The sequence below is a fragment of the Bos grunniens genome, chromosome 23, assembly GCF_055505025.1.
Source record: "Bos grunniens cultivar Pamir isolate PY7600 chromosome 23, Bosgru_T2T1.0, whole genome shotgun sequence".
NCBI lineage: Eukaryota > Metazoa > Chordata > Mammalia > Artiodactyla > Bovidae > Bos > Bos grunniens.
The window spans coordinates 17,271,247-17,295,158 of record NC_141187.1 but is presented as its reverse complement, the minus strand read 5'-3'; the positions used below and the strand labels follow the sequence as shown (position 1 = coordinate 17,295,158).

The 23,912-nt window shown below is 50.5% G+C and overlaps 1 protein-coding gene across 28 annotated transcripts in view; it reads left to right on the top strand.

Moving 5' to 3' along the window:
* TRERF1 (transcriptional regulating factor 1) overlaps positions 1-23,912 on the top strand; it is a 318,184-nt gene that overhangs the window by 270,246 nt on the left and 24,026 nt on the right. For 17 of the 28 annotated variants that reach the window (XM_086371663.1, XM_086371662.1, XM_086371667.1 and 14 more), the window contains 9 exons: positions 5,439-7,106; positions 8,470-8,516; positions 9,405-9,555; positions 10,622-10,927; positions 14,303-14,690; positions 15,712-15,778; positions 17,023-17,162; positions 17,296-17,399; positions 18,926-19,001. In XM_086371663.1, the coding sequence (XP_086227789.1) occupies positions 5,697-7,106; positions 8,470-8,516; positions 9,405-9,555; positions 10,622-10,927; positions 14,303-14,690; positions 15,712-15,778; positions 17,023-17,162; positions 17,296-17,399; positions 18,926-19,001 (2,689 nt within the window). In that variant the 5' untranslated portion in view covers positions 5,439-5,696. The remainder of the gene's footprint in view (positions 1-5,438; positions 7,107-8,469; positions 8,517-9,404; positions 9,556-10,621; positions 10,928-14,302; positions 14,691-15,711; positions 15,779-17,022; positions 17,163-17,295; positions 17,400-18,925; positions 19,002-23,912) is intronic. The other 11 variants (XM_086371679.1, XM_086371678.1, XM_086371675.1 and 8 more) reach the window with 2 other exon arrangements.

Here is a 23,912-nt window from a genome sequence, read left to right as displayed (position 1 = left end):
TCCCTTCCACCCACGGTGTTTAATGGAGAGACACAGAGTCAGATCATGGTTAGAGTCTGGTGAGTTTCAGCAAGTAATTCTTCCTGGGGGAGGTGCCGTGGTGCAAGGCTTTCAAGGAACGTTACGTGGTGAGGTTTAAGCCAGGCAGGCCATTCTGATATCACCAAGGCTAATGCCCACAGGATAACACTGCTGGACATAATTTTTTTTTTCTTTTCATTTATTTGGCTGTGCTGGGTCCCAGTTGCAGCACGCAGGATCCTTAATTGTGCATGCAAAATCTTTAGTTGTGGCATGTGGGATCCAGTTCCCCAACCAGGGATCAAACCTGGGCCCCCTGCATTGGGAGCTTGGAGTCCCAGGGACCACCAGGGATGTCCCTGAACATCATTTTAAGACCCCCACAATTTATCCCTGACCATACAAATTTAGCCTGATCATCAGTGAGTTCCTCACAAGGACATGGAGCCTCAGCACGGACCCCTGCACCTGATTCTCTGCCTTTGTGCACGTTCCCACAGGTGGAATACCCCTGCTGGTCCTCTCAGCTCTGTAAACCCTGTTTGTCCATCAGGACCAGGTAAAATATAATTGTTCTTTATGAGGATTTAATATTCGCTCAGCCTACACTGAATATCTTTTTCTGTATATCAGTTCACCAGGACACTTGATCATTGTTCTCTTAATTTTTTTTCCATTTATTGATTCATTCATTCAATAATATTACCCCTCTGTCAAGAAATTCTTATCAGAGGGCCTACCATATACTGTGAATTATGGTAGATTTGGGGAATAGAATCATCAGTTCAGTTCAGTTCAGTCGCTCAGTCGTGTCCGACTCTTTGCAACCCCATGAATCACAGCACGCCAGGCTTCTCTGTCCATCACCAACTCCCGGAGTTTACCCAAACTCATGTCCATCAATTCGGTGATGCCATCCAGCCATCTCATCCTCTGTCGTCCCTTTCTCCTCCTGCCCTCAATCCCTCCCAGCATCAGGGTCTTTTCCATGAGTCAGCTCTTTGCATGAGGTGGCCAAAGTATTGAAGTTTCAGCTTCAGCATCAGTCCTTCCAAAGAAATCCCAGGGCTGATCTCCTTCGGAATGGACTGGTTGGATCTCCTTGCAGTCCAAGGGACTCTCAAGAGTCTTCTCCAACACCACAGTTCAAAAGCATCAATTCTTCAGCGCTCAGCTTTCTTCACAATCCAACTCTCACATCCATACATGACCACTAGAAAAACCATAGCCTTGACTAGATGGACCTTTGTTGGCACAGTAATGTCTCTGCTTTTTAATATGCTATCTAGGTTGGTCATAATAGGCAAAAAAAACGACATGGTCCCTGCCCTGGTAAGAAAAGATCCGTGAATCAAATAATTACACTGGTGGAAATACAGTTACAGGCTGAGAAGAGTGGTCTGAAGGAGAGGGATATGGTTTTATGAGAACATAAAAGAAATGACCCTGATGTAGCCTTGGGAGTTGAGGTTAGGATAGACTTTCTAAGAAAGTATAGTTTGGGCTGAGAACCGAAGGGTGCCCAGGACTTGGTTGGATAAAGAGGTGGAGAAGGGAAGGGGAAAGCTCTCCAAACTGGGGAGGGGCAGTATGTGCAAAGGCCCTGTTGTAAGAGACAGCTTGGCAGATTCATGGAACCTGGTCAGTCTGGGAGACCAGAGTGACTGGGAATGTGGACAGGGAGTTGGTGGGGAGAACAAGGAGGAAAGGGTTATATCCTGAGGCTGGGAACAAACCATGGGGAACCCTGTCAGCCCTGTTATGATTTTTATTTTAAACTGTAATTTTAAACGGTACTAAAGATGCCATGGAAAGGTTTTAAACAGTGGGATGATGTTACCACAGTACGTTTCGGAAAGATCTGCTGCTGCTGTGTGGAGAATGGACATGAATGGAAGCAGGGAGACCACCAATCAGAATGCTCTGGGGGTGGCGCGGAAGATAACCACAGTGCCCTGGACTAGGGTGCTGGTAGTGGAACCAGAGGACGATGGATCAAGTTCAGAAAATACTAGGTGGTAAACTGATGGGTCGTGGTGGTTGGTTAAGGGGGAAGCAAGAGTCAAGGGTGAGACTTTGTTTTGGTTTGTTATCTTAAAATATTTATTTAGGCTGTGCTGGGTCTTAGTTAGGCTTCACAGGTGGCACTAGCGGTAAAGAACCCACCTGCTAATGCTGGAGACATAAGAAACACAAGTTCCATCCCTGGGTCGGGAAGATGCCCTGGAAGAGGGCACGGCAAGCCACTCCAGTGTTCTTGCTTGGAAAATCCCATGGACAGAGGAGCCTGGCAGGCTAGAATCCAGAGGATCACACAGAGTCAAACACGACGGAAGTGACTTAGCACACAAACACTCAGGGGTCTTAGTTGCGGCCTGCAGGATCTTTTTTTTTCAGATGTGGGATCTAGTTCCCTGACCAGAGATCAAACCTGAGCCCCCTTCGCTGGGTGCGTGGAGTCTTAACCACTGGACCATCAGGGAAGTCCCAAGGGCTTTGGAGGAGCATCCATTTGTGGGGAGAAGATGTTGAGTTTGCTTTGAACTTGGAAATGGGGGTGTGGAGCAGGAGGCTGATCAGGAGGTCAGACCCTCTTGGGGGTGGTCCCTGGGAGTCCTCAAGACTTCATCTTCAGGGTCTGCTCCAGCCACGTTTACCCAGCCTTTGTCCCACCCCACTGCTTTCCTTGTTCCACCCTTCATTCCACCAAACCAAATGCCTCACCCTGAATTTGTCCATCTCCGTCTCTTATTCAGAAAGGGACAGAGACCAACTTAGATTTGCTCCCAGCTGGAGGGAGGGTCTTCAAAAACTTCCTGCTTAAAATCCTCCATAAAAGGATATTGTAAAACCATTTACCCCCTCACACATTTTTAAGTTTACATCTACATTTTTTATCATATGTCTGCAGAAGATGCAATTTCCAGTACACTGTAAACATTGATATTTATAAGTAAAACTATGACATCACTGTTTTAAATTTATCCAGTGGAATCTAAACACCATGGAATTTGATACCCACATCATCCATTTTAAAAATGCATGAACATGTTCTTCATTAATAGTCAGTGTTCCTTTTTCTCCTGAAATTTTATTTGTTTCACTTCCCCCGTGGAATTTTATGCTAATGTAATATGTTTTTGTCCCTAAAACTCTATCCTAATTGTTTCTCTGTCCTAATTTTTTGTAACAATTTTATATGAAGTTAAAACTTTTAAAATTTCCTGAAATCATAAAGTTCTAAGTTCTAAAATTTTCTTCCTGTTTGAGTTATCATTATAATGATTATTAAAAGTGTGCAGTTGATCAAGATAGCATAAAGTATATTCTAATTTGGATAAATAATACACATAAAAACTAAAATTATATTGAAAATATACCTTAGATGGTGATGCTGGAGACTTTTTAAAGTAATTTTTAATTGTTTTTCAAGTAAATACACTTTTTTATTTGCGGTGTTGGGGTTTTTTTTTGTTTGAAGTATAATTAATTTACAATGTTGTGCCAATCTCTGCTGTACAGCACAGTGGCTCAGTTTTACACATTCTTTTAAAAATATTCTCTTCCGTCATGGTTTATCCCAGGAGACTGGATATAGTTCCCTGTGCTAAACAGTAGGACCTCGTTGTTTATCCATTCTCAATGTAATAGTTTACATCTGCCAGCCCCAAACTCCCAGTTCATCCCTCTCCCACCCTCCTCCCTTGGCAACCACAAGTCTGAGCTCTGTGTCTGTGAGTCTGCTTCTTTTTTGTAGTTAGGTTCGTTTGTGCTATATTTTAGATTCCACTTTTACGTGATATATTTGCTTTTCTCCTTCTGACTTACTTCACTCAGTATGACAATCTAGATTGCATCCATGTTGCTGCAAATGGCATTAGTTTGTTCTTTTCTATGGATGGGTAGTGTTCCTTTATGTGTGTGTGTGTGTGGTGTGTGTGGGTGTGTGTATGTCTTCTTTATCCATTCACCTGTTGATGAACATTTAGCTTGCTTCCATGCTTTGGCTAAGTCATTTTTTAATTGAGGCACAACATATACATATGTGATGAAGTCCGAGTGTGCAACTCGGGTTATCACAGAGTAAGCACCCCGCCACCCATGCAGTCGTCACCCAGATCCAGAGGTAGGCTCTTGCTGGTGCTGGGTTGTTTCTTGTTTATTGTTTTTGCTTATCTGTCCATGGAAGAATACTATTTGTTGCATGAGATATGAGACACAGACCAGCATCTATTATATTTCCATTTTTCATTTATATAGATGTAAACACTGAAAACTCTCATTCATATAAACTAATAGATAAAAAATACGAGTTTTATTAAAGTGGTGTGTTCTTGATCTGCTTCTGAGTTATGTACCAAAAATCACATAGCGATCTATCACTGACAATTGTATTTTAATTCTCCTGGGCCTTCCTAATGAAAAACAAGAATTGGAAACCACCTAGCTTGCAAATAAGATTTACTACGTATTTATTAGAGTGTCTCACTTTCAGCGTTCTGAGTGTGGGCTCAGTAGTTGTGGCACAGGGGCCCAGTTGCTCTGTGGCATGTGGGATCTTCCTGGATCAGGGATCGAACTCATGTCCCCTGCACTGGCAGGCAGATTCTTAACCACTGGACCACCAGGGAAATCCCCTAGTTCATGTTTCTAAGAGAGGGAACTTGATTGGCTCAGCCTATTTGTTTATCTACTTATTTATTGATTTATTGAGTCCAGGCACATCATAGACTCTGGCCAGGTGATCAGCACTGTGCCCAGATGTTTCTTTGAGCAGGGATTCCCAAGGATCAGGTAGCTGTGTACTGACGTGCACTACTCTTCTTTGAAACTGTTCTTCTGCTAGAAATATACCCTCCAGCCTATGAGTTCCATATCTGTTATTTTTCCCTTTCTATACATGCGTCTCTTTCCTCCTTGTACTGTAGTTATTCATGTGACCAACTTCTTTTTCCACTGTAAGCTCCTCGAGATCTGGCCCATGTCTTAATCATTCCTTTAAGCATTGCGTCTTCCACTTAGTAAATGTCTGTGTCTAATAAGTATTTTTGACCAGATGAATTGATTTATGAGTGTCTTAAATTTCTTCATATCCTTTTAGGCCCTACAGTAGTGCTAGGCGTTCAATAGCAGGGTCCCAGAAGAACGGATGAATTAATCAGTGAGCAAAACAATGAATTAACGAATCGATGAACTAATGAGCTGTTGAGCAATGGCTTGAAAGTAAGAGAGTTCACATCTCACGTGAGGGTCAAGATCTGCGGAATCAGTGTAAAGGTGTGGCGTGTATGAAACTGGCTATTTCTAATCCAGGCTCCCGTTTTGTGTTTATTTCTCTAATGAGTCGTGGTAGATACAGTTGCTCATTGCAAAACAGCCAAGTAAGTCTTTCCTGTCCTTTGCAACTTGTCTTGCAGGTGTGAGCAGCATTTCTTCACCACGGTGGCATTTGGTCCGTCCCTTAGCCCGGGTGAGGATGTAAAACCCCTCGCTCTGCACATGCATGGTAGAGGCCAACAGGAACACCTGGCTGCAGCCACGGTCACGGACATGTCAGCCGTGGAGTAGTGTGGACGCTTTCTCTCTGCTTCTCAGGGTTTCAGTCCTTTCGGGTTTGTGTCATTGACCTTTTTGTATGGTTTTGTGGCTGGACATTCACAACCAGGGCAGGCACCATGGGAGACCAGCAGCTATACAAGACCAATCATGTGGCCCACGGTGGTGAGAACCTTTTCTACCAACAGCCACCACTTGGCGTCCACGGTGGGCTGAACCACAGCTATGGGAATACAGTGCCCGGGGCTGGAATGGATGCCCCTCAGGCATCACCCATCTCCCCCCACTTCCCTCAAGACACTCGGGATGGTCTAGGCTTGGCTGTTGGCTCCAAAAACCTTGGCCAAGTGGATACCTCGAGGCAGGGAGGGTGGGGAGGCCACGCAGGGCCTGGAAACCATGTCCAGCTACGTGGAAACCTGACCAATTCGAACATGATGTGGGGGGCGCCAGCCCAGGCGGAGCCCACCGATGGCTACCAGTACACCTACTCGCAGGCCAGCGAGATCCGGACCCAGAAGCTCACCAGCGGTGTCCTGCACAAGCTAGACTCTTTCACCCAGGTGTTTGCCAACCAAAACCTGCGAATTCAGGTCAACAATATGGCCCAGGTGCTGCACACCCAGTCAGCAGTAATGGATGGAGCGCCCGACAGCGCCCTCCGCCAGTTGCTGTCCCAGAAGCCCATGGAGGCCCCAGCAGCGGCTCTCCCGTCCCGCTACCAGCAGGCGTCCCAGCAGCCTCACCCTGGTTTCACTGGTGGGCTGTCCAAACCGGCTCTCCAGGTCGGGCAGCACCCGAGCCAAGGGCACCTGTATTACGACTACCAGCAGCCGCTGGCCCAAATGCCGGTGCAGGGCGGACAGTCGCTGCAGGCCCCCCAGATGCTATCTCAGCACATGCAGCAGCTGCAGCCGCATCAGTATTACCCGCCGCAGCAACAGACACACGCCGGGCAACAGCGGGTGTCCATGCAAGAAATGCAGCCGCCGCCACAACAGCAGATTCGCCCGCCACAGCCCCAGCCGCAGCCGCAGCCACGGCAGGGTTCAATGCAGATACCTCAGTATTACCAGTCCCCACCCATGATACAGCCTTTGCCAGAGCCGCAGCAGCCCCAGATGCATCTACAGCCCTCTTCTTATCATAGGGACCCCCATCAATACACCCCAGAGCAGGCGCATGCAGTCCAGCTGATTCAGCTGGGCTCCATGCCCCAGTACTACTACCAGGAGCCCCAGCAGCCCTACGGCCACCCCGTGTACCAGCAGAGCCACCTGCCTCAGCACCAGCAGCCTGAGGATGGTCAGCCCAAGACTTATCCAGGCGACAGGCAGGCCCAGGCCATGCTGAGCTCTCACGGGGACCTGGGACCTCCAGATACAGGAATGGGAGACGCAGCCAGCTCCGACCTGAACCGGGCCAGCAGTGCCCTCCCGCACCGGCCGCTCCTGTCCCCTGGCAGCATCCACCTCAACAACATGGGGTCTCAGCACCAGCAGCTGTCTCCCAGTGCCGTGTGGCCCCAGGTATCCTCAGAGTGGACGTTAATTCAGGGATCTCAGGGTGCGTGCGTGCCAACCAGAGCTGAGTCCAGTGCAGTGCCTAGTCCTGTCCTCCAAACCCCTCTGATACTTCCGTTCTTTTCTTTATTCCACAAACGTTAATCAGACACTGTGGAATACGAAATCAACTGTGACTCAGTCTTTTGCCCGTAGATCTTATAATCTCACTAAAGAGGTGGCCAAAATATATATCAGGTCCCAAATGATGCATGTCATGGTCAAGGCCTCATCAGGTGCCCAGGGACCACACAGTGGGAGTGGTCTTGTCCCCTTAGATCTGAATCCTTAGGGGACTTCCTATGAAATTGTTCCCTTCTGGGGAGGGAGACCATATTGTGACAGCATTTCTCAAAGTCTATTGCTTAGAATAGGAGTTCCATAGAATGTTTAGTGGGCATTGCTCGGGGGAGGGGAGTGGGTTCTTGGGAGAAATCAATATGAGGGGATACCTCATGTAGTTGCAGAGGCGAAAAACCTTAGCTGCCCACAGGATCCAGGCAGGTAAAGTCAATAAGCAGAATGGCCTGGTATGGATTGTGTGGACTGGAGGGCCAATGCGCCAACTAATGATATCCATAGTCAGGGTTTTTAAAAACAGTCCAGCCAAGCAGACTATGTCTGCAGATCAGAGTCAGCCTGCGGGTGACAGGTATTAACTCTTAATTGTTTCCCAAATATATTTGATCATAAAATTGCCTACTGTGTGCTGGGCACCGTTCGTGTTTTGGCGTGTTCCAAGTGCTACACTCAAGTGACAACAGATTCAAGGGAGGAGGGTACCTTGAATAAGACCAGGGTAGATGAAGAGAGGGCTCCGATGAAGGCTGAAGGCCAGAGATGAACTCCCTTTGACCCTGTTTTGTTTAGGACTCAGGCCAGTAGTAACTGAGAGCCTTTGTGAATACAAGAATAAGATGACATGGCCCAGGCTAAAAAGAATTCCAGCAGGAGGTCTCCTTGTGTGAGGCTGTATCATCCAGCTCTCCATTCTGTGTCTCTCTTGGGAATGGAGTCTGTCCACGCACAGAGGGGTGGACGGGAAGGACAGGAAAGGAGGCGAGGGACTGAGTCCCAGTGGGCTTGTGGCTGGCGGGGCATCCTCAGGGGTGTGGCCCCAAGCCCAGGAGCATCGAGGGAAAGAAGACTGGAAGTTTCAGGTGCGGAAGGGCAAGGGTATGAGTAGCTATGAGCCCGGTCACCATGAGGCAGAGAGGGAAGAATCCTAGAAGGGCAGGCCCTGGTATTCCCACTGCTCAAGGACCCCTCCTGTCAGAAACATGTTTTTTTTTTCTTCTTTCTTCTGGTGTCCTGCATTGCTCAAAATTAGATGCACCTACCTGATGGCCGAGCCCAGCCAGGGTCTCCTGAGTCAAGGTAGGATGGATGCGTGGAGGCTTGTTGGCGTGCGGGGGGACTGGGAGGTTTTCCTGGATTGTCTCATGATTCATTTCCAAATTCAAAGTCAGTTCCTCAAAAAAATTTATAAGGACAATAATAGCAGCTATTGTGGTTGAGCCACTTACCATTACTCCATATCATGTCTAATAAAAGTAACTCAGTGAGGGTAGGTGTGATTACCATGTGCCTAGCATGTAGTAAGCACTCAACCACTGTTAACTGTTATTATCATTATGATTTTACAAATGAGAAAGCTGAGTCTCAGAGAGCTTAAGTTTGCACATCAAGAAAGCGGGGGTGCTGGCATAGACTCCAAAGCCCATTTTCTGCCCTCTTATCCATTTGGTGAGTGTTTGTTGAGTACCTACTGTGTGCCAGACATAGAACTAAGCTTTGAGTGAAATAGTACAGTCTTGCTTTCTCCCCTCGTGGGTCTTGTAAATCATTAAAGACTTAGCCAGAACCTGACAAACTTAAGACGTGTAATCTGAAGACTTAATCAGTGGACTGAGACTCATATCTCTAAGGGAAGGCTTCTAGAAGAGGAGGACCCAAGCACCCTGCTTCTAGAAGGGTAGTAAGCCAGAGGTGGGGAAAAAAGACAGCACGTGAAGGCCTGGAATGAAGAAGGATGTTTGGTTCATCTTTTGCATGATCTTAAGCATACCCTTTCTTACTTTTGAGCCTCCGTTTTCCATCTGCAAATTGGGCTCAGTTCTCTGAAGGGAATTGGTGAGGGGCCATGGCCGTGGGAGCTCTGGGTGAATGAAACGGGTTCATTGTGGGGTATGTGGCCTTGTGATGAGTCATTGTTTCCCTTCGTTGATGTGCGTGTCCTCTCCACTTGGCCCTACCCTTGAGCAGTGGCCAACCCAAAGGAGTGTTTGGGGAGCAGTTTGATGCCAAGAACAAGCTGACATGCTCCATCTGCCTGAAGGAGTTCAAGAGCCTGCCCGCCCTGAATGGCCACATGCGGTCCCATGGGGGGATGAGGGCCTCCCCCAGCCTCAAACAGGTGAGCAGGAATCCACCCCCTATCCTTTCCAGGCCATGTGCTGCTTGCTTTGCTTTGCTGCCGTCAGATGGAGTAATATGAGCCCCACCTGGGGGACCTGGAGAGGCGTAGTCTTTCCCTAACAGAAGTGCTCAAGCTTTGATGCTGGGAGCCAGCCAGGTCACACAGTCCCCACTTCCACTGGCACCATGAACAAAAATCCAGAACTGAGGTGGTAGAAATCCTTTTAGGGGATCCTAGCCTCTCTGCGTCCTGGAGAAGACAGCAAAGAAAACATGGAGATGCAATATTGTTTTTTAACTTCTGTTGCATGAAGCACTCAAGACCAGGGTCCCTTAGGCCTTCCAGATCAGTAGTCAGTGGCCAGGGAGAGCTAGTGTGACCACCAGGCTCCCAGCCATTATTTTCTATTCACTGGGGCACCAGTGTTAGACTCTAGCATTTAGAGTCTAGAGACCTTTAAATGCCCTCGGGATTATCCAGGCAGGATATGCTTGTGGTGAACTATCCACGCAGTTTTAGAGTTAGGTTAAAACTCAAAAGAATTTTCTTGATTCTTTGAATATTTTGCATCTTAATTTAAGTCTATGAGATTAACTTGCTGTTCACCAAAAACTTTGATGTGATCCAGGTCACTCCGTCTCTTGACGATGCCAGTTAAAAGATCTTTGTCTTTGACAGATGAGTCAACTGCAGCCCAAAGAATTAAAAGGTCCTACATGAGAGCTTATGTGGGGTTTTTCCTTCTTTTTTTTTTTTTGCCTGATTCTAAGTCCAGATCCTTTTCGTTAAAAGCAATGACAACCACACAAAAATTTTTGTTCACTGTCTGTTTGAATATACAAGTGGTCAGGATTTTTTTAATGTAGAAAATAGAGTGCCTTGTTCACTGCTCATGGGCATCACTGGAGCCGAGAGACTCAGGGTGGCGGGAAGGAAGCCGCCCTGCGGTGGTTCTCTGTCACCCACGCGTGATGTCCAGGAACGTTGCAGGGAGAGCGAAGTTGCATGCCCCACTGTGGGAGCTGCTCTGAGCCCAGGATCAAAGCCTTTATTGTCTGTGTAGGAGGAAGGAGAGAAGGCCCCGGCGCCTCCGCCTCAGCCCCAGCCGCCACTGCCGCCTCCGCCGCCGCCACCTCAGCTCCCTCCCGAGGCGGAAAGCCTCACGCCTATGGTCATGCCCGTGTCTGTCCCTGTCAAGCTTCTCCCGCCCAAGCCCAGCTCTCAGGGCTTCGCCAACAGCGTCGCTGCCGCCCCCTCGGCCAGAGACAAGCCAGCCAGCTCGATGTCGGACGACGAGATGCCCGTGCTCGTGAGGATGACCCTCTCTCCCCCACACTCGCCCCAAGGGGCTGCCCCCAACCCGCCTGCTGTGAGTTGCAGCTCCACCCCACCTGCCTGAGGTGGGGACATCCCTTTGCTCTCTTGGAGATGGGGACAGATCTGCCCGGGCCACCAGCCAGAGCTCAGACGTGGCATGGCTCCTTGGGGCTGAGCCCCTGTGGCTACCCTGGGAATTCCTATCTGCTTCCAATCTACCTGCTACCCAGTAAATGCCTAGTACTCTACCAGGCTCACGTTCCAGATTAGATTCTGAGAGAACCGAAGATGTTCCTGGATTAAAAACAGAGGTGATAACTCAGCTGATGATCACAGTGATTAAAATATGGAAGTACTGTTCCGGATCACAAAGAGCTACTGCCCAGGGCCCTCCCTGGTCTCTCCCCCAGGATCTCCAGACCTCCCCAGATCCATCCACCAGAGATGTAAACCCCTGGCACAGTAGGTCCTCCAGGCATCCATGCTGATGGTCAGCCTTAGTAGATGCTTAATATTTTCAATATCACCTCTGCATAAATAAATACTCTCAGAGGACCTGATTCATTGAGGTTCCCAAAGTAATTCCACTGAGACACCCACCCCCAATCTCAAGAAAGCAAAGAGATTCGTGTTTCTTACTGTCCTTCTCTTTCTCAGCTTCCAAGTGCTTCACCCAAGCAGCTTAGCCTGGCTCTGGGACAGAGATCTCTCTGTCTCCTTCCTTCTCCCCTTCCTTCCCTCCCCACCCTTGCCCCCAACCGCCGTGGAGTCTGGAACCCCTATGGTTCATTACATCAGACCTGTCCCCTCCCCACAAAGTGCTGTGCTGGGTCATACCTATTCTCACAGAATAAGTGGCCACTGGGATTCCAGGAGGCATAAAGGAGGGGCTGGGCCAGGAGAAGGATAGGGAGAATAATTAAGAGAACTAGAAAAGTCCAGAAAGAGCCTTTTTGGTTCTCTACATAATATCAAGGCTCAGAAGAGGAAAAAGACAGATGGAGAACCTCTGGAGGTGAGGATTCCCATCAGCTGGCAGGTCCTGGGGGCCAGCAACAGGGAGAGAGATGAAACCACACCGCCAGGCCCCCTCTTTGCCCAGGAAGTGCCTGATTTGGTGGGAGAGATACTGTTTCTACCCTTTCGAAACTTTCAGCCTGAAGCTGGAGAAAGTCAGGTTCCTAGTGACACAGGGATCAGAGCCCCAGGCAGCAGGTCTGCCTCAATTCAAGACAGAGACACCAAGGCAGCATTGCCCTGCATGGGGCTGGTGGGGAATATACCCCAAGAGCTAAGGTCGTTAGGGACTAAGACAAGGCAAGGGACGTTTGGTGTTAGAAGACCATCATGAGGAGAGTTCCAGACAGAGTTTTGAAGGCAGAGATGAACTCGGTTTTGTGGCAAGGGTGAGAAAGATACTGTGAGGAGATAAGCCGAAGTGGAAGCATAAAGTAGGACTGAGTACATGTGAGCAAGGTCATGACACTTAATATATTAAGAGATGAAAATGTTCAGGGAGGAGCCCTGGGTTTTAATCTCTACTGTGCTCCTAGTCAGTTGGGGTACAGACAGCTGAGACCCTTCGCTTCTCAGAACCATGGTTTCTCCTGTGACCTCAGGGGGAAGGGAGTGGGCTTCCTCAGTGGCTGTCACCTTTCTGAGGAGCTTTTAAAACCTCTCAGCGCTTGGCCCTGCTTGGCTGGAATTCTGTATATACTTCCTCCCAGGTGATATCCAGGTCTGACCTTCTGGGGGCCTTCCCTGGCCCACAGTCTCAGAGCCTTGCCTGGAGGATTGGAAAGTTCCAGTTCAGAGCTGTTGTCATTGAACCAGAGGCTCAAGGAGAGAGAGCCCCAAAGGGACCTCTGGCCCTGTCTGTGGTCAGAGGTCTGGATTCCGGTGCAGTGTTGAAGACATGCAGAGTCCTCAGTTGACCTCATCAGTCACCCAGGAACTAGGTGTAAAGCATCAGGATTGCTCCCCTAGTTGGGGGGCACAGGCATCCTTTCCCCATTCCACTCCATCTCAGCATCAGGCAGTGAGGAGCCCTCTGGTGGGGAAAGAAAGCAGGTTGGGGCTCTGTGGCCTAAGGAGAGCCCCCTGGTGAGTCCCTCTGCCCCTTCTTTCCCCACCTCTCTGCTTCCCTAAACTCCCCTGCTAGGGGCTGGGATGGCACCCCAGAAACTGAGGGGGAGACAAGGAGGGGCAGCCTGAAGTGCTGAAGGCAGCAGAACTGCCTTCAGCGGGGTTAGAGGGAGAGAAGCCCAGAGCTGAGGGGTGACTGGGGCAGGTCACATGACCATGGCCAACCCTTCCCATCACCCCCTGCTGCCTCCTACTAAGGCACCAAGGTGGATACCAGGATTGCCAGGGACCACAGCTGTGACAGGCTGGCCTGCAGGGCCTGGGAGGGGACCACAGACTGCCCGGAATTTCCCTGCAGGTATCCCCTCTGCATCCCCGCCACCGTGCCCCCCCCAACAGCATCACTGTCTCTCCAGCCTCACCCAGCTCTGGGTTTTCTGAGCTGATGCTGGCACACACCAAATCTGTTTATGTTTGGCTTTGGCATGCCCTGCTTTATCTCCTTCCATGCATATGTTTACTTATTAGTATATCTGTTTCCATGTGGCAAATCTTCCTTCCAGAAGATGCTTGGTCCTGCTGGAATAAAATAAACTAACCCCGCTAACAGGAAACCAACCTAGGAGAAGGGTTTGCCACAGAGGAGAGTCACCAGTGCTGGGAGCAGGAGTGAAGGGCGGTGAGGGGGAAGGGTCAGCGGATCTACTTCTAGGAGAGCACATGAGAGGGGGGCCTCAGAGATCCCAGCTGGCCCTCCTCCACCCTGACAGTTACCTCCAAGGGGGAGCCCAGTGTGTGGGTCACTGGCCCTGGGAGCTTTGGCTGAGGCCTGACCACCGCCCCCCCCCCCCGCGCCCCCGGTCTTCCTGCCCCACAGCCTCTGCCAGCTTCCCTGAATAGACGATTCTGTCCCCTTCTTAGAACATGTGTTATCTGTCCCCGAAGTCCCGTCCCTGGGGAGCCCGGGGGGAATTAAAGGGCCCACTCAGCTGGAGTCCACTCAGCAGATGGGAATGCGGTGATAAGCAGTAAAGAATGTGAATTTATTCTTTCTTGCCCACCCACTGTTCCTACCCGCCCCATCCCCCCAATCCGTCTCCAGACATGAGGGATTTCCTCCCAAACCAAAGTCGGCTCCCTTAACCAGGCCACCAGATCTCGCCTTGTCGGAGATGGCTGTGACCGTTTCTCAAGGCAGGGGATGCTGGGGTCAGACCGGGGGCGGGGGGGGGGGGGGGGGGCGTGTTCCCGTTAGAACGCGGATTTCCCCCTCCCCTCAACCTGTGGCAAGGGCCTGAGGGAAAAGCCCCCGTATCTGAATCGGATCGTTCTTCCGTCGTAGGAAATTCCCAAGAAGCACCAGCCAGGCGCGGCCAAAGCCGAGGAAGCCCTCAGGAGCGCGCCAGCAGAGAAGAAGAAGTTCCGGCACCGGCCGGAGCCGCTCTTCATCCCGCCACCGCCCTCCTACACGCCCAACCTCGCCGCCTCGCACTCGGGCGCCACCCTGTACCAGAGCCAGCTGCGCTCCCCACGGGTGCTGGGCGACCACCTGCTCCTGGACCCCGCCCACGAGCTGCCCCCCTACACGCCCCCGCCCATGCTCAGCCCGGTGCGCCAGGGCTCGGGGCTCTTCAGCAACGTGCTCATCGCCGGCCACGGCCCCGGCGCCCACCCGCAGCTGCCCCTCACGCCCCTGACGCCCACGCCGCGCGTGCTGCTCTGCCGCTCCAGTGAGTCGCCCCCAACCCCGCCGCCGCCACCCCGGCTGTGGGTGCTGCCCTAAGGCTCGCGTTCTGTCCTTGTCTCATTCACCTCACAGACCTTTGAGGTGGCCCACAGACCTTTGAGGTGGCTCGGACCGTGTGCTGCGTGCTAGGAATTCTTAGAATACTTACCCTCAAGGGAATCACAGTCTAGTCGCGGAGACCAACGCATAAAGCTCATTAGGGTTTCTCTGGGATGAGGGAGGAAAAAAAAACAGTCGAAGTGCGCCGTGGAGAATCGTGTTCAAACACCCAAAGTAAATGTACTAAGTACACGTACAAATAGGATTAGCGGCAAGACCACACCTCCACATTTTAGCACGCGGTGTAAAGATCAAGGCCTATAGCAGGATCTCTTTCTAGAGCAAGAGGAATGTCATAGAACAAGAAAGCTTAACAGGGGAATTCCCTGGCGGTCCATTGGTTGGGACTCCCCGGGCTTTCACTTGCCAAGGGCCCAAGTGTGACTCCTGGCCCGGGAACTGGGATCCTGAAAGCTGCACAGTGCAGGCCAAAAAAAAAAATGAAAAAAAGAGTAGTAGACCAGAGAGATAGCTGGCCCTCCTTACTCTGAGAAGTGCGTGTGTGTACGGCTGAGTTGCTTCAGTTGTGTCTGGCTCTGCTGTGACCTCATGGACTGTGGTCTGCCTGGCTCTTCGGTCCATGAGATTGTCCAGGCAAGAATACTGGAGTGGGTATCCATTCCCTTCTCCAGGGGATCTTCCAACCCAGGGATCGAACCCAGGCCCCCTGCATTGCAGGCAGATTCTTTACCCTAAGAGCCACCAGGGAAGCCAGGTGTTAAGAAATGGGGAAACCCTAAGCCAAGTTGCTCCACACTCCAGCTCCTCAGGGACTGCGGGGGTAACTCTTGCGTGGTTTGGGTAGGAGAGGGTCCCTACCATGACTGTTCAGGTAACTGCTTGTTTAGTTTAGTTTCTTTAGTACCTTCTCTGCTGACCAGTGACCTCTGGTTTTTGTGCTTCAGACAGCATCGATGGCAGCAACCTGACGGTCACCCCGGGGCCTGGAGAGCAGACCGTTGATGTCGAACCGTAAGGAAGAGCCAATTATTCTTTAGAACAGAAGCCTCAACCTAGAAAAGGGAGGAGGAGCTTTAAGAAGTATAGCTAGTACTTCTGGGGGCCGAGTGGCCACTGGGCAAGAAGTTGTAGAAAGTGTAGAATCGTGGTATTTCTCAAGTATGATGGTTACCCTATGATTTCCAGTATTTCAAGGCCTTTTCTACAGACTAAAGGCATTAAGAATGTGGAGCCTCGTATTTGGAGAACCTTAGTGTCCCCATCTCCAGCTCCATGAGCCAGTTTGGTTGGGGGCCACAGGCCTTCACGTCCCCAGTGACATCTCTCTCAGGGTACCTAGCTCCCTAGGAGGCTCCACCCACCACCCTGCTCCTTTACCCCCTCCCTAAGATTCTTGGCTGGGCCGCCAAATGGGCTTGTTGAATACTTGAGTTGGGGGATATATTTGAAGAGAAAAAAAATTTTTTTTTTCCTGTTCCTGGGTAAACGCAAAAGAGGCCAGATGGTAGAGTGGTAAGGAGATTGAGTCAGGAATCAAGAAACCTGGTTCCAGCACCATTTTGTTATTTGATCTTGATAAAGTTAACCTTTGTAGAGTTTAGTTAACTCATCTATTAAGTAGGAATACTTCTCATTGCTTTGCTTACCTCACAGGCCTTTGTGAGGTTCTGATGGGATCATTTATGTGAAAGTGGCCTGAAAGGACAAAAATAAAATAAGGACTTTGTATTTGTTTCACTGGGTCAAGTGGTACCTTTGGCCACTTTCTGGGCAGCTGTCCCTTGGCATTAGCACCCTCCCTGTCCCAGCTGTGAAAGTCGCTCAGTGGTGTCCAGCTCTTTGCGACCCCGTAGACTGTATAGTCCATGGAATTCTCCAGGCCAGAATACTGGAGAGCGTAGCCTTTCCCTTCTCCAGGGGATCTTCCCAACCCAGGGATCAAACCCAGGTTTCCTGCATTGCAGGTGGATTCTTTACTTGCTGAGCCACAAGGGAAGCCCCTCCCCAGCTCTAGGGAGCTAAGAATCCCCAGCCAGCCTTCTCCCTTGCTTCCCGTGGCATCTCTCCCCAATCTTCAAGCTGTTCTTTATCCCAGTGAAAAAGTCATGCCTGGAATCTTCAGATCACAGTGCAAGGAAATGCCCCTGCATTCTTCTTGCAGAAGGAGCTGGTTTCCTTCATTTTCAAGTCCCTGACATTTACCTTTGGTCTCAAATTGAAGACCACACTGTTGTTTTTCTTCTTGTGATTTAAAGACGCATCAACATTGGCTTGCGATTCCAAGCGGAGATCCCAGAACTCCAGGATGTCTCTGCCCTGGCCCAGGACACACACAGGGCCACACTAGTATGGAAGCCCTGGCCAGAGCTGGAAAACCACGACCTCCAGCAAAGAGGTATTGACAGCCTGGGAAGAACTGGGTAGGAAGGGCTGGATTTCTCCCAAGGGCCTCTGGCTCTAGGATCAGTGTGTCTTTCTGGTGACACTGAGCTCTGTCTGATGCAGTGCCCTGTCTTTGTTCCCAACAGTGGAGAATCTCCTGAATTTATGCTGTTCAAGTGCGTTGCCAGGTGGAGGGACCAATTCTGAATTTGCTTTGCACTCTCTCTTCGAGGCCAAAGGTGATGTGATGGTAAGGAACCATGAAAAGGAGGCTTCCCAGTTCATACTCTTCATGTGGAAATTCTGAAAAGCATTTCCCCAAGTTCCTGTGTTGTCTCACGTCCCGTGTAACCAACTCATAAGATGATGACCAGTCAGTGTGCCCTCCCATATTCCTTATCTCAGTGAATAGGTCAGAATTTGAAAGCCTGCAAGAAAACCTCCAGTTGGACTTTTGTATACACATCTGTTCCTCAGTGATGATGATTTGAACATCTGTCTTGGGAAACTAGAATTTCTTTTCAGCAGTCTTGTAATTCACATCAGGAAACAGGTCTGCAATGGTGGAGGTAGAAGGCCTTCCTAAAACAAGACTTGGCCTAAAAAAGCCTGTCATTCTCTGCTCTTCATTCTTCCCTACCATGGAAATCAGAGTTTGATGTCCATAGAACCGTTTGCTGCCCTAATCAAAGAGAGATGTTTGCTGCACACCATCTGGTGTCATTCTTCCACTTTTGACACAGTTTTCTGCCAGACCCAGGCCAGGATGTTGGGACTCTTCTCCCAGAATCAGAGCTGATCATTTACCTGCTCAACCAGGACCCCTGGCTGGAGCACTACGTCACTAGCCTCAGCTTTCCCTTCAGTAAATACATGATCCTTATACCAGAGCTAGCCTCCTGCTTTGTAAGTTTATGAAAATGCATAAGCAAACAAATGTCCCAGTACTACCTTCTCACAAGATTATTGATACCCTTCAGAGATTCTCTAGAACACTGGAAAACTCCCCTTGACCTTTTAAGATCAGTGCTGCAGAGCTGTGCTTCTCAAACTTCTACCACACACATGAATCCCCTGGAGAGGCTTGTTAAAATACAGCAGTTCAGGAGGTTGGGGTCCAAGGTGCTACATTTGTAACCTGCTCCCAGAGGATGCTGGGGCTGCTGGCCCATGGACTGCACTTGGAGTAGCAAGATTCCAGACCTTGCTCTGCCCCCTAAACCATCCACTACTCAACTCCACTTGTGCCATTTTTAAAGAACCCCAACAAGGCTGAAGGAGGCAGATTTGAATAGGTTATTTAGTGAGGCTCCCTGGAAGGACAATGTGCAGTACAGTTATTACTAATACAGCTGTTTGTGTTCAGTTATAGTGAAACATGTAATTTTTTTTTTCTGCAAAAACAGTTCCAAGTCACCCACTCATTTCCTCAGAACCCTTCCCCAGAGACTCAGCCTCCATTCATAGGAGGCCCCCCCGTATCTCTGACACCAGGGCCCTCACCAAGGAAGGCGTGGCATTTGGGCTGCCACCTGTGTTTCTGTGACATGACTAGCTAGCTGCAGGCATGGGCAAGGGAGGTATTAGAATGACGAGTCCTGTTGGGTGCTGACTGGAAGAAGGACCCCAAATAGGGGAGTCTCCCCTTTTTTCCCTTCCAGCACCCCCACCTTGGGCCCTGCCATGCTGGCTCATCTTCCTTGTGGGATAGTTGGTCTTCCGAGGATGCACAGCCCCATGAATGACTCTCGCCTTTTCTCTCCCGTGGGTCTGCAGGCTGCTCTGGAAATGCTGCTGTTGCGGAAACCAGTCAGGTTAAAATGTCATCCTTTAGCAAATTACCACTATGCCGGTAGGTGCCAGGGCCCTGCCGGGGCTCACTGTTTGCATGTCGCTCGTGTCCCCTTTACTAGAGCACCTGTTCTTTCCTCAGTGCCGCTTGTTTTCCCTGGGCCTCTGGGGCGTGGCCAGTGGGGCAGCTGTGTCCACCGACTGGTCGCTGTTGGGCATTTGTCTGTCTCCTCCCTTCCTGGGTGTGCTAAGAGCTGGGCAGCAGCGGCCAGGGGCCCCTCGTGTGGCAGGGGAGAGAGCCCCAGAGGGTAGCACAGAGGCAACAACTCGCAGTGGCCCCTCGGCTTTGGAATCCAGTCTTGCCTGCTCCCCGTGGCCCTCTGCGGCTTTGGTTTCCTCACCTGTAAAGTGGGGCTCATAGTCCGTCCCTTATGGCATTTTGTGAAGACTAGAGAGCATATGGAGCCTCTTGCCTGGCACATTCTAGTAGCCATTATTATTCATTTATTGAACAATTTAAGATGAGGAAGTGACAGTGACGGATTTTGACACAGTCTTGCCTTATGCAGTTTGGAGTCTGAGGAGGAGGCAGTTATTAAACAACAGGTCACACGAATGGCAGGAGAAAGACACGTATGTATACCTGTACCTATACGTATACACATGGAGCTTCCCAGGTGGCGCTAGTGGTAAAGAATCCACCTGCCAATGCAGGCATGAGAGACTCGAGTTCGATCCCTGGGTCGGGAAGATCCCCTGGAGTAGGAAATGGCAGTCCCCTCCAGTGTTCTTTCCTGGAGAATTCCATGGACAGAGGAGCCTGGTGGACTACCGTCCATGGGGTTGCAAAGAGCGGAACACTACTGAGCACACACACACGAACATATACACTTATGTGTACTTGTACGCATAGATACACACATACACACGCATGTACACTGTCTTAGAAGCCGGTGGATTAATGATGGCATCACCAATAAGAGGGAAGGAGCACACACCTTAGAGAGTTGAATGTGGTGAGAATGGTGAAAAGACAAGGAAACAGGTTGGGGAGCCTGTGGTGACAAGTGAAGTCGGAGTCAGCGTCTGTATTCTGTTAAGCGGTAGCCCTATCTGTTCTGGCGTCTCCACAAGCCTGCCCAGGTTCTCTCTTTCCGAGAGGGCTGGATCCTCCAGTGCCCCTTGGTGGTATTCGTTTGAAGGTGTCTCTGGTGCCTGGGGGGACCCTGCACAGTAGGTGCTGACTACCTCAGTGGCCTTCGGGACCCAGTGGTGCCTTTTCCAGGCCTTGGTCCAGGTGGCCAAATGTGGCCTCAGGGGAGGGCTGTTCTGCAGGTACCACGGTGCTCTTAGACGGCTCCCTGTCCCCACCTCCACTGTCTGCCTCAAGGAGCCAGTTTCTTAATATTGTCTCCATCATTTCCTGCTCGGTGTCTTCCCTGAGTGTGGCTAGAAGATGTGGGAGTTCTCCCTAATCTGCTGTGGAAACAATTCAATCCTCTCTTAATTCCCAGCGTCATCTGCTACCCATTAAACCCTGACAGGCCGTCCAGCCTCCTGGAGCCTGTGTCAAGCTTCTTTGCTCAGTGGGTGAGACTTCCCAACCATCTGCCGCGGCTGCCCTCCGCCCCCAGGGTGACTGGGGTGGCCAGCGTCTCGGGGTGGGTCAGCTCCAGCAATGAGCAACCTCTTCTGGAACCTAAATCCCCTCTGGTTCTTTCCCGCATGCCAAGCAACAATTGTGATTTTTTTTTCTTTAATGTGTGTCACGACGTGAAAAAGATGGGAAAACTGTGGGCTGGAAGCTACCCCCACCCTAAACAAGAAAAAAACATTGAAATAGGACTAAAAACTTTGATTCCCAGGTGACTCAGTGGTAAAGAATCTGCCTGCCAAGCAGGAGACACAGGAGACGCGAGTTCAGTCCCTGGATTGGGAAGATCCCCTGGAGGAGGAAATGGCAACCCACTCCAGTATTCTTGCCTGGAGGCTATACAGTCCATGGGGTCGCAGAGAGTCGGACACAACTGGAAGGGCTGAACTCCAGACTCCCAGTTGTCTAGAGAGAGGTCAGACCTCCCTGGCTTGTGCCCTGGAAGGAAGGTGGAAAGACTGGGTTCGGGGGGAGACTAAATTTGGGGGAGACAGGGGCCCTTGAAAATCACTTCTCTGACTTTACTCCTGACTGCCCTTCCACCCCATCCCACCCCAAGCAGTTCAGAAAGAAAAGGGAAGAACGGCCAGTTCTGGAGCCCAGAAGAGACGCTGGTGTGGGTGGGCTGCTCGGCAAACCTGGAGGAGCTCTGTTAGAATCCTCAGACGGTGGCGCTGTTGCTGTGGCCTTCAGGGCTCTCAAACTGACACCAAAGCGCCTGGTCCAGCTTTCTCTCCGCACCCTCCACCCATGTGTGGGCAGCTGTTGTTTGCAGTGGCTCCCAGTCAGCGGCTGGATTGGGTGGAGAAGGCTTAAGCATGGGGATGTCGAGGGGGCGAGGATGCCTGGCTGTGATTAGAGGACTTCAGCATCCTTGGTTTTTCGCTGAGCTGGTCATTCCTGCAGATGGGTGCAGAGTGGAGGGGCGTCAGAGCTGGCCCTGGGACTCTTGGCAAGAGTTCAGCAGAGGCTCGTATGGGCGCCCCCACAGCCCAAGCTCTCAAGGGGTCCTGAACCTTGACCTGACTCCAGAGATGGGAGAGACCTGGAGGAAATACCCATTCAGGCGGAGGAGGCTGGTCTACGTCTTGGAAGTTGCCCCAGTTTGGTGGGGAAACAGAATTACATGCTCCAGAGAATACTTTGAAAGAACCACAACTGTGAAGTCACCTTGCAGGCATTCTTAGCCCATGTTGCTAGCTGGAGACTGACCCCCGCAAAGGGCAGGAACCAAGTTACTATGCACTTTGCTGCTTGGCCTGACACGGCGCTTAGAGAGAAGAAGGTTAGTGGACAAGCTCAGGTTCTGGATTCAGACCAAGGCCTCCTTGCCCTTTGCCTCCAGAGGGAACTTTGGTATCACCCAGTTCACATGCACCCCTAAAAAAATTACTCAGCCTTCACCCATCATGGAAAATCTTTCACTAAATGAAGATGTGGTATAAAAACAAGTCCTCCTTTTTCTGCAATGAACATGTCTTTCTTATGTAACCTCTGTGACAGCATCAATAACAGTTTTTAAAAGATTGAAAGGAAGACCGAAAGGCCCTCTTTAAAAGACACTGTGCCCAAACTTTCTCTCACCCCTCCAGGTCTCTCTTTAATTGCCTGCGTTCTCTATAGATTGCCCCAAATTTCACCACCATCCAGAGCCTGTTTCCCGGCAACCAAAGCTCAGAACGTTTCTCCTCTGGATACTGTTCCAGCACCGGCTTCCTCCTGTTAATTAGGCTCTTTGTAATTAGGCTTAATCATCTTATTAGGGACCCCTGCTGATAATAGTCCACTAGCCAGGAATCCCCAGGGAGAATGAATGAGTGTGGGGTGGGGAGGGGGAGGGTGTCAGCCCACTGACCCTAGGGACGTGCTGAGTGGACAGCAGTGATCTCAGAGAGGGAGGATGGCCAAGCGAGAAGTGGGGGCAGCCCTCTGCCTCGGTTTTTGCATTTTTATCCTGGACTTTGTCCAAGAAGCAGAATCCCAGAAGAGCTGGCTTAAAACAAAACAAAACAAAAAACACCTTGTCCTAGAATGGGGAAAACACTCCTGCCGGACAGCCTCCAGGAGTACAGATGCCGAACCGTACCTCGATGGATTACAGGAGGATTTCGAGGCAGGGAGAGGAAGACTGCACAAGTGCCAAGCGGCCTGGAGTAAGACTGTGAGTGTGCACACGCGACACGGAACACCGGCAGGGACCAGTGGGCTTCACGAGTGCCGCTAACATGGACATCAGCACGGACAGCATGTTTTCCACGGCGGCAAGCTTATTTGGAATCTTCCGTCCAAGTGGCCAGATTTGAGACATTCACTGTGCCCCTCCTTAGGACCAAACGCTGTTAGGCACTGCATGACTGTCAAAATCCCTAAATCGCAAGAGAGGAAACTGAGGCTCAGAGAAGTAAATTTGCAGGAGTTAAGTGGCAGAACCAGGTTCGCATCAAACCGTCTTCTGATTAAAGTTGCCCCTTTTTAATCACAGCACAGTGACCTCATTATTTGGGGTGAGCACATTCAGATATTATGTCTATACACCAGGCTTTGGCCTGAGAATTCCGCCCAAGAGACCTGGAGTAGATTCTTGGCCCCATGGGTGATCCGTGATCAGGGTGCGGTAAAGAGCCTGCTACTGTGAGTGTGAGAACGGATGGGCTTGTCTGGCCCCACCTGTGTCTCTCAGTTCATGGACACCCCTGTTGGACAGACACACACGCACAGCACAGTCCTGTGTGCTAAACCATGGACCCTAGGACTGAGTAGAGGAGCCGTCTCTCAGCGTCTGAGCACATGCTCCCCGCCCTGGCCATCAGGGTTCTGGCCAGCACAGAGAGGAAAGCTAGAGGCTTCTCTACTTCAATCGGAGACTGGTGGTGTGGAGTGAACACCCCGGAATCAGGAAGACTGGAGGCCCCATCACTGAGCAGCAGCCCTAAAAGCCAACGGAGAAGGGCTTCCTTGCTGGCTCAGTGGTGAAGATGCAAGAGACACGAGTTTGATCCCAGGTCCGGGAAGATTCCACGTGGTGAGGAGTAACTAAGCACGTGCACCTCAACTACTGCGCCTGCGCCCTAGAGCCTGCAAGCCACAAGTACTGAGGCCTGCTAGCCCTAGAGGCCGTACTCCGCAATGAGAAGCCCACACACCGCAACTAGAGAGTAGCCTCTGCTCACTGCAACTAGAGAAATTATTTTAAAAAAAAACTCAAATCACTGGAGAGTTGATGGGGAGCAGGCCTCCTTCCCCTATGAGGCTTGAGGGTCCCCTATAACAGATGGTCTAGGAAGTGACTTCCCTTTGTGGGGTTACAACTGGCAGGCC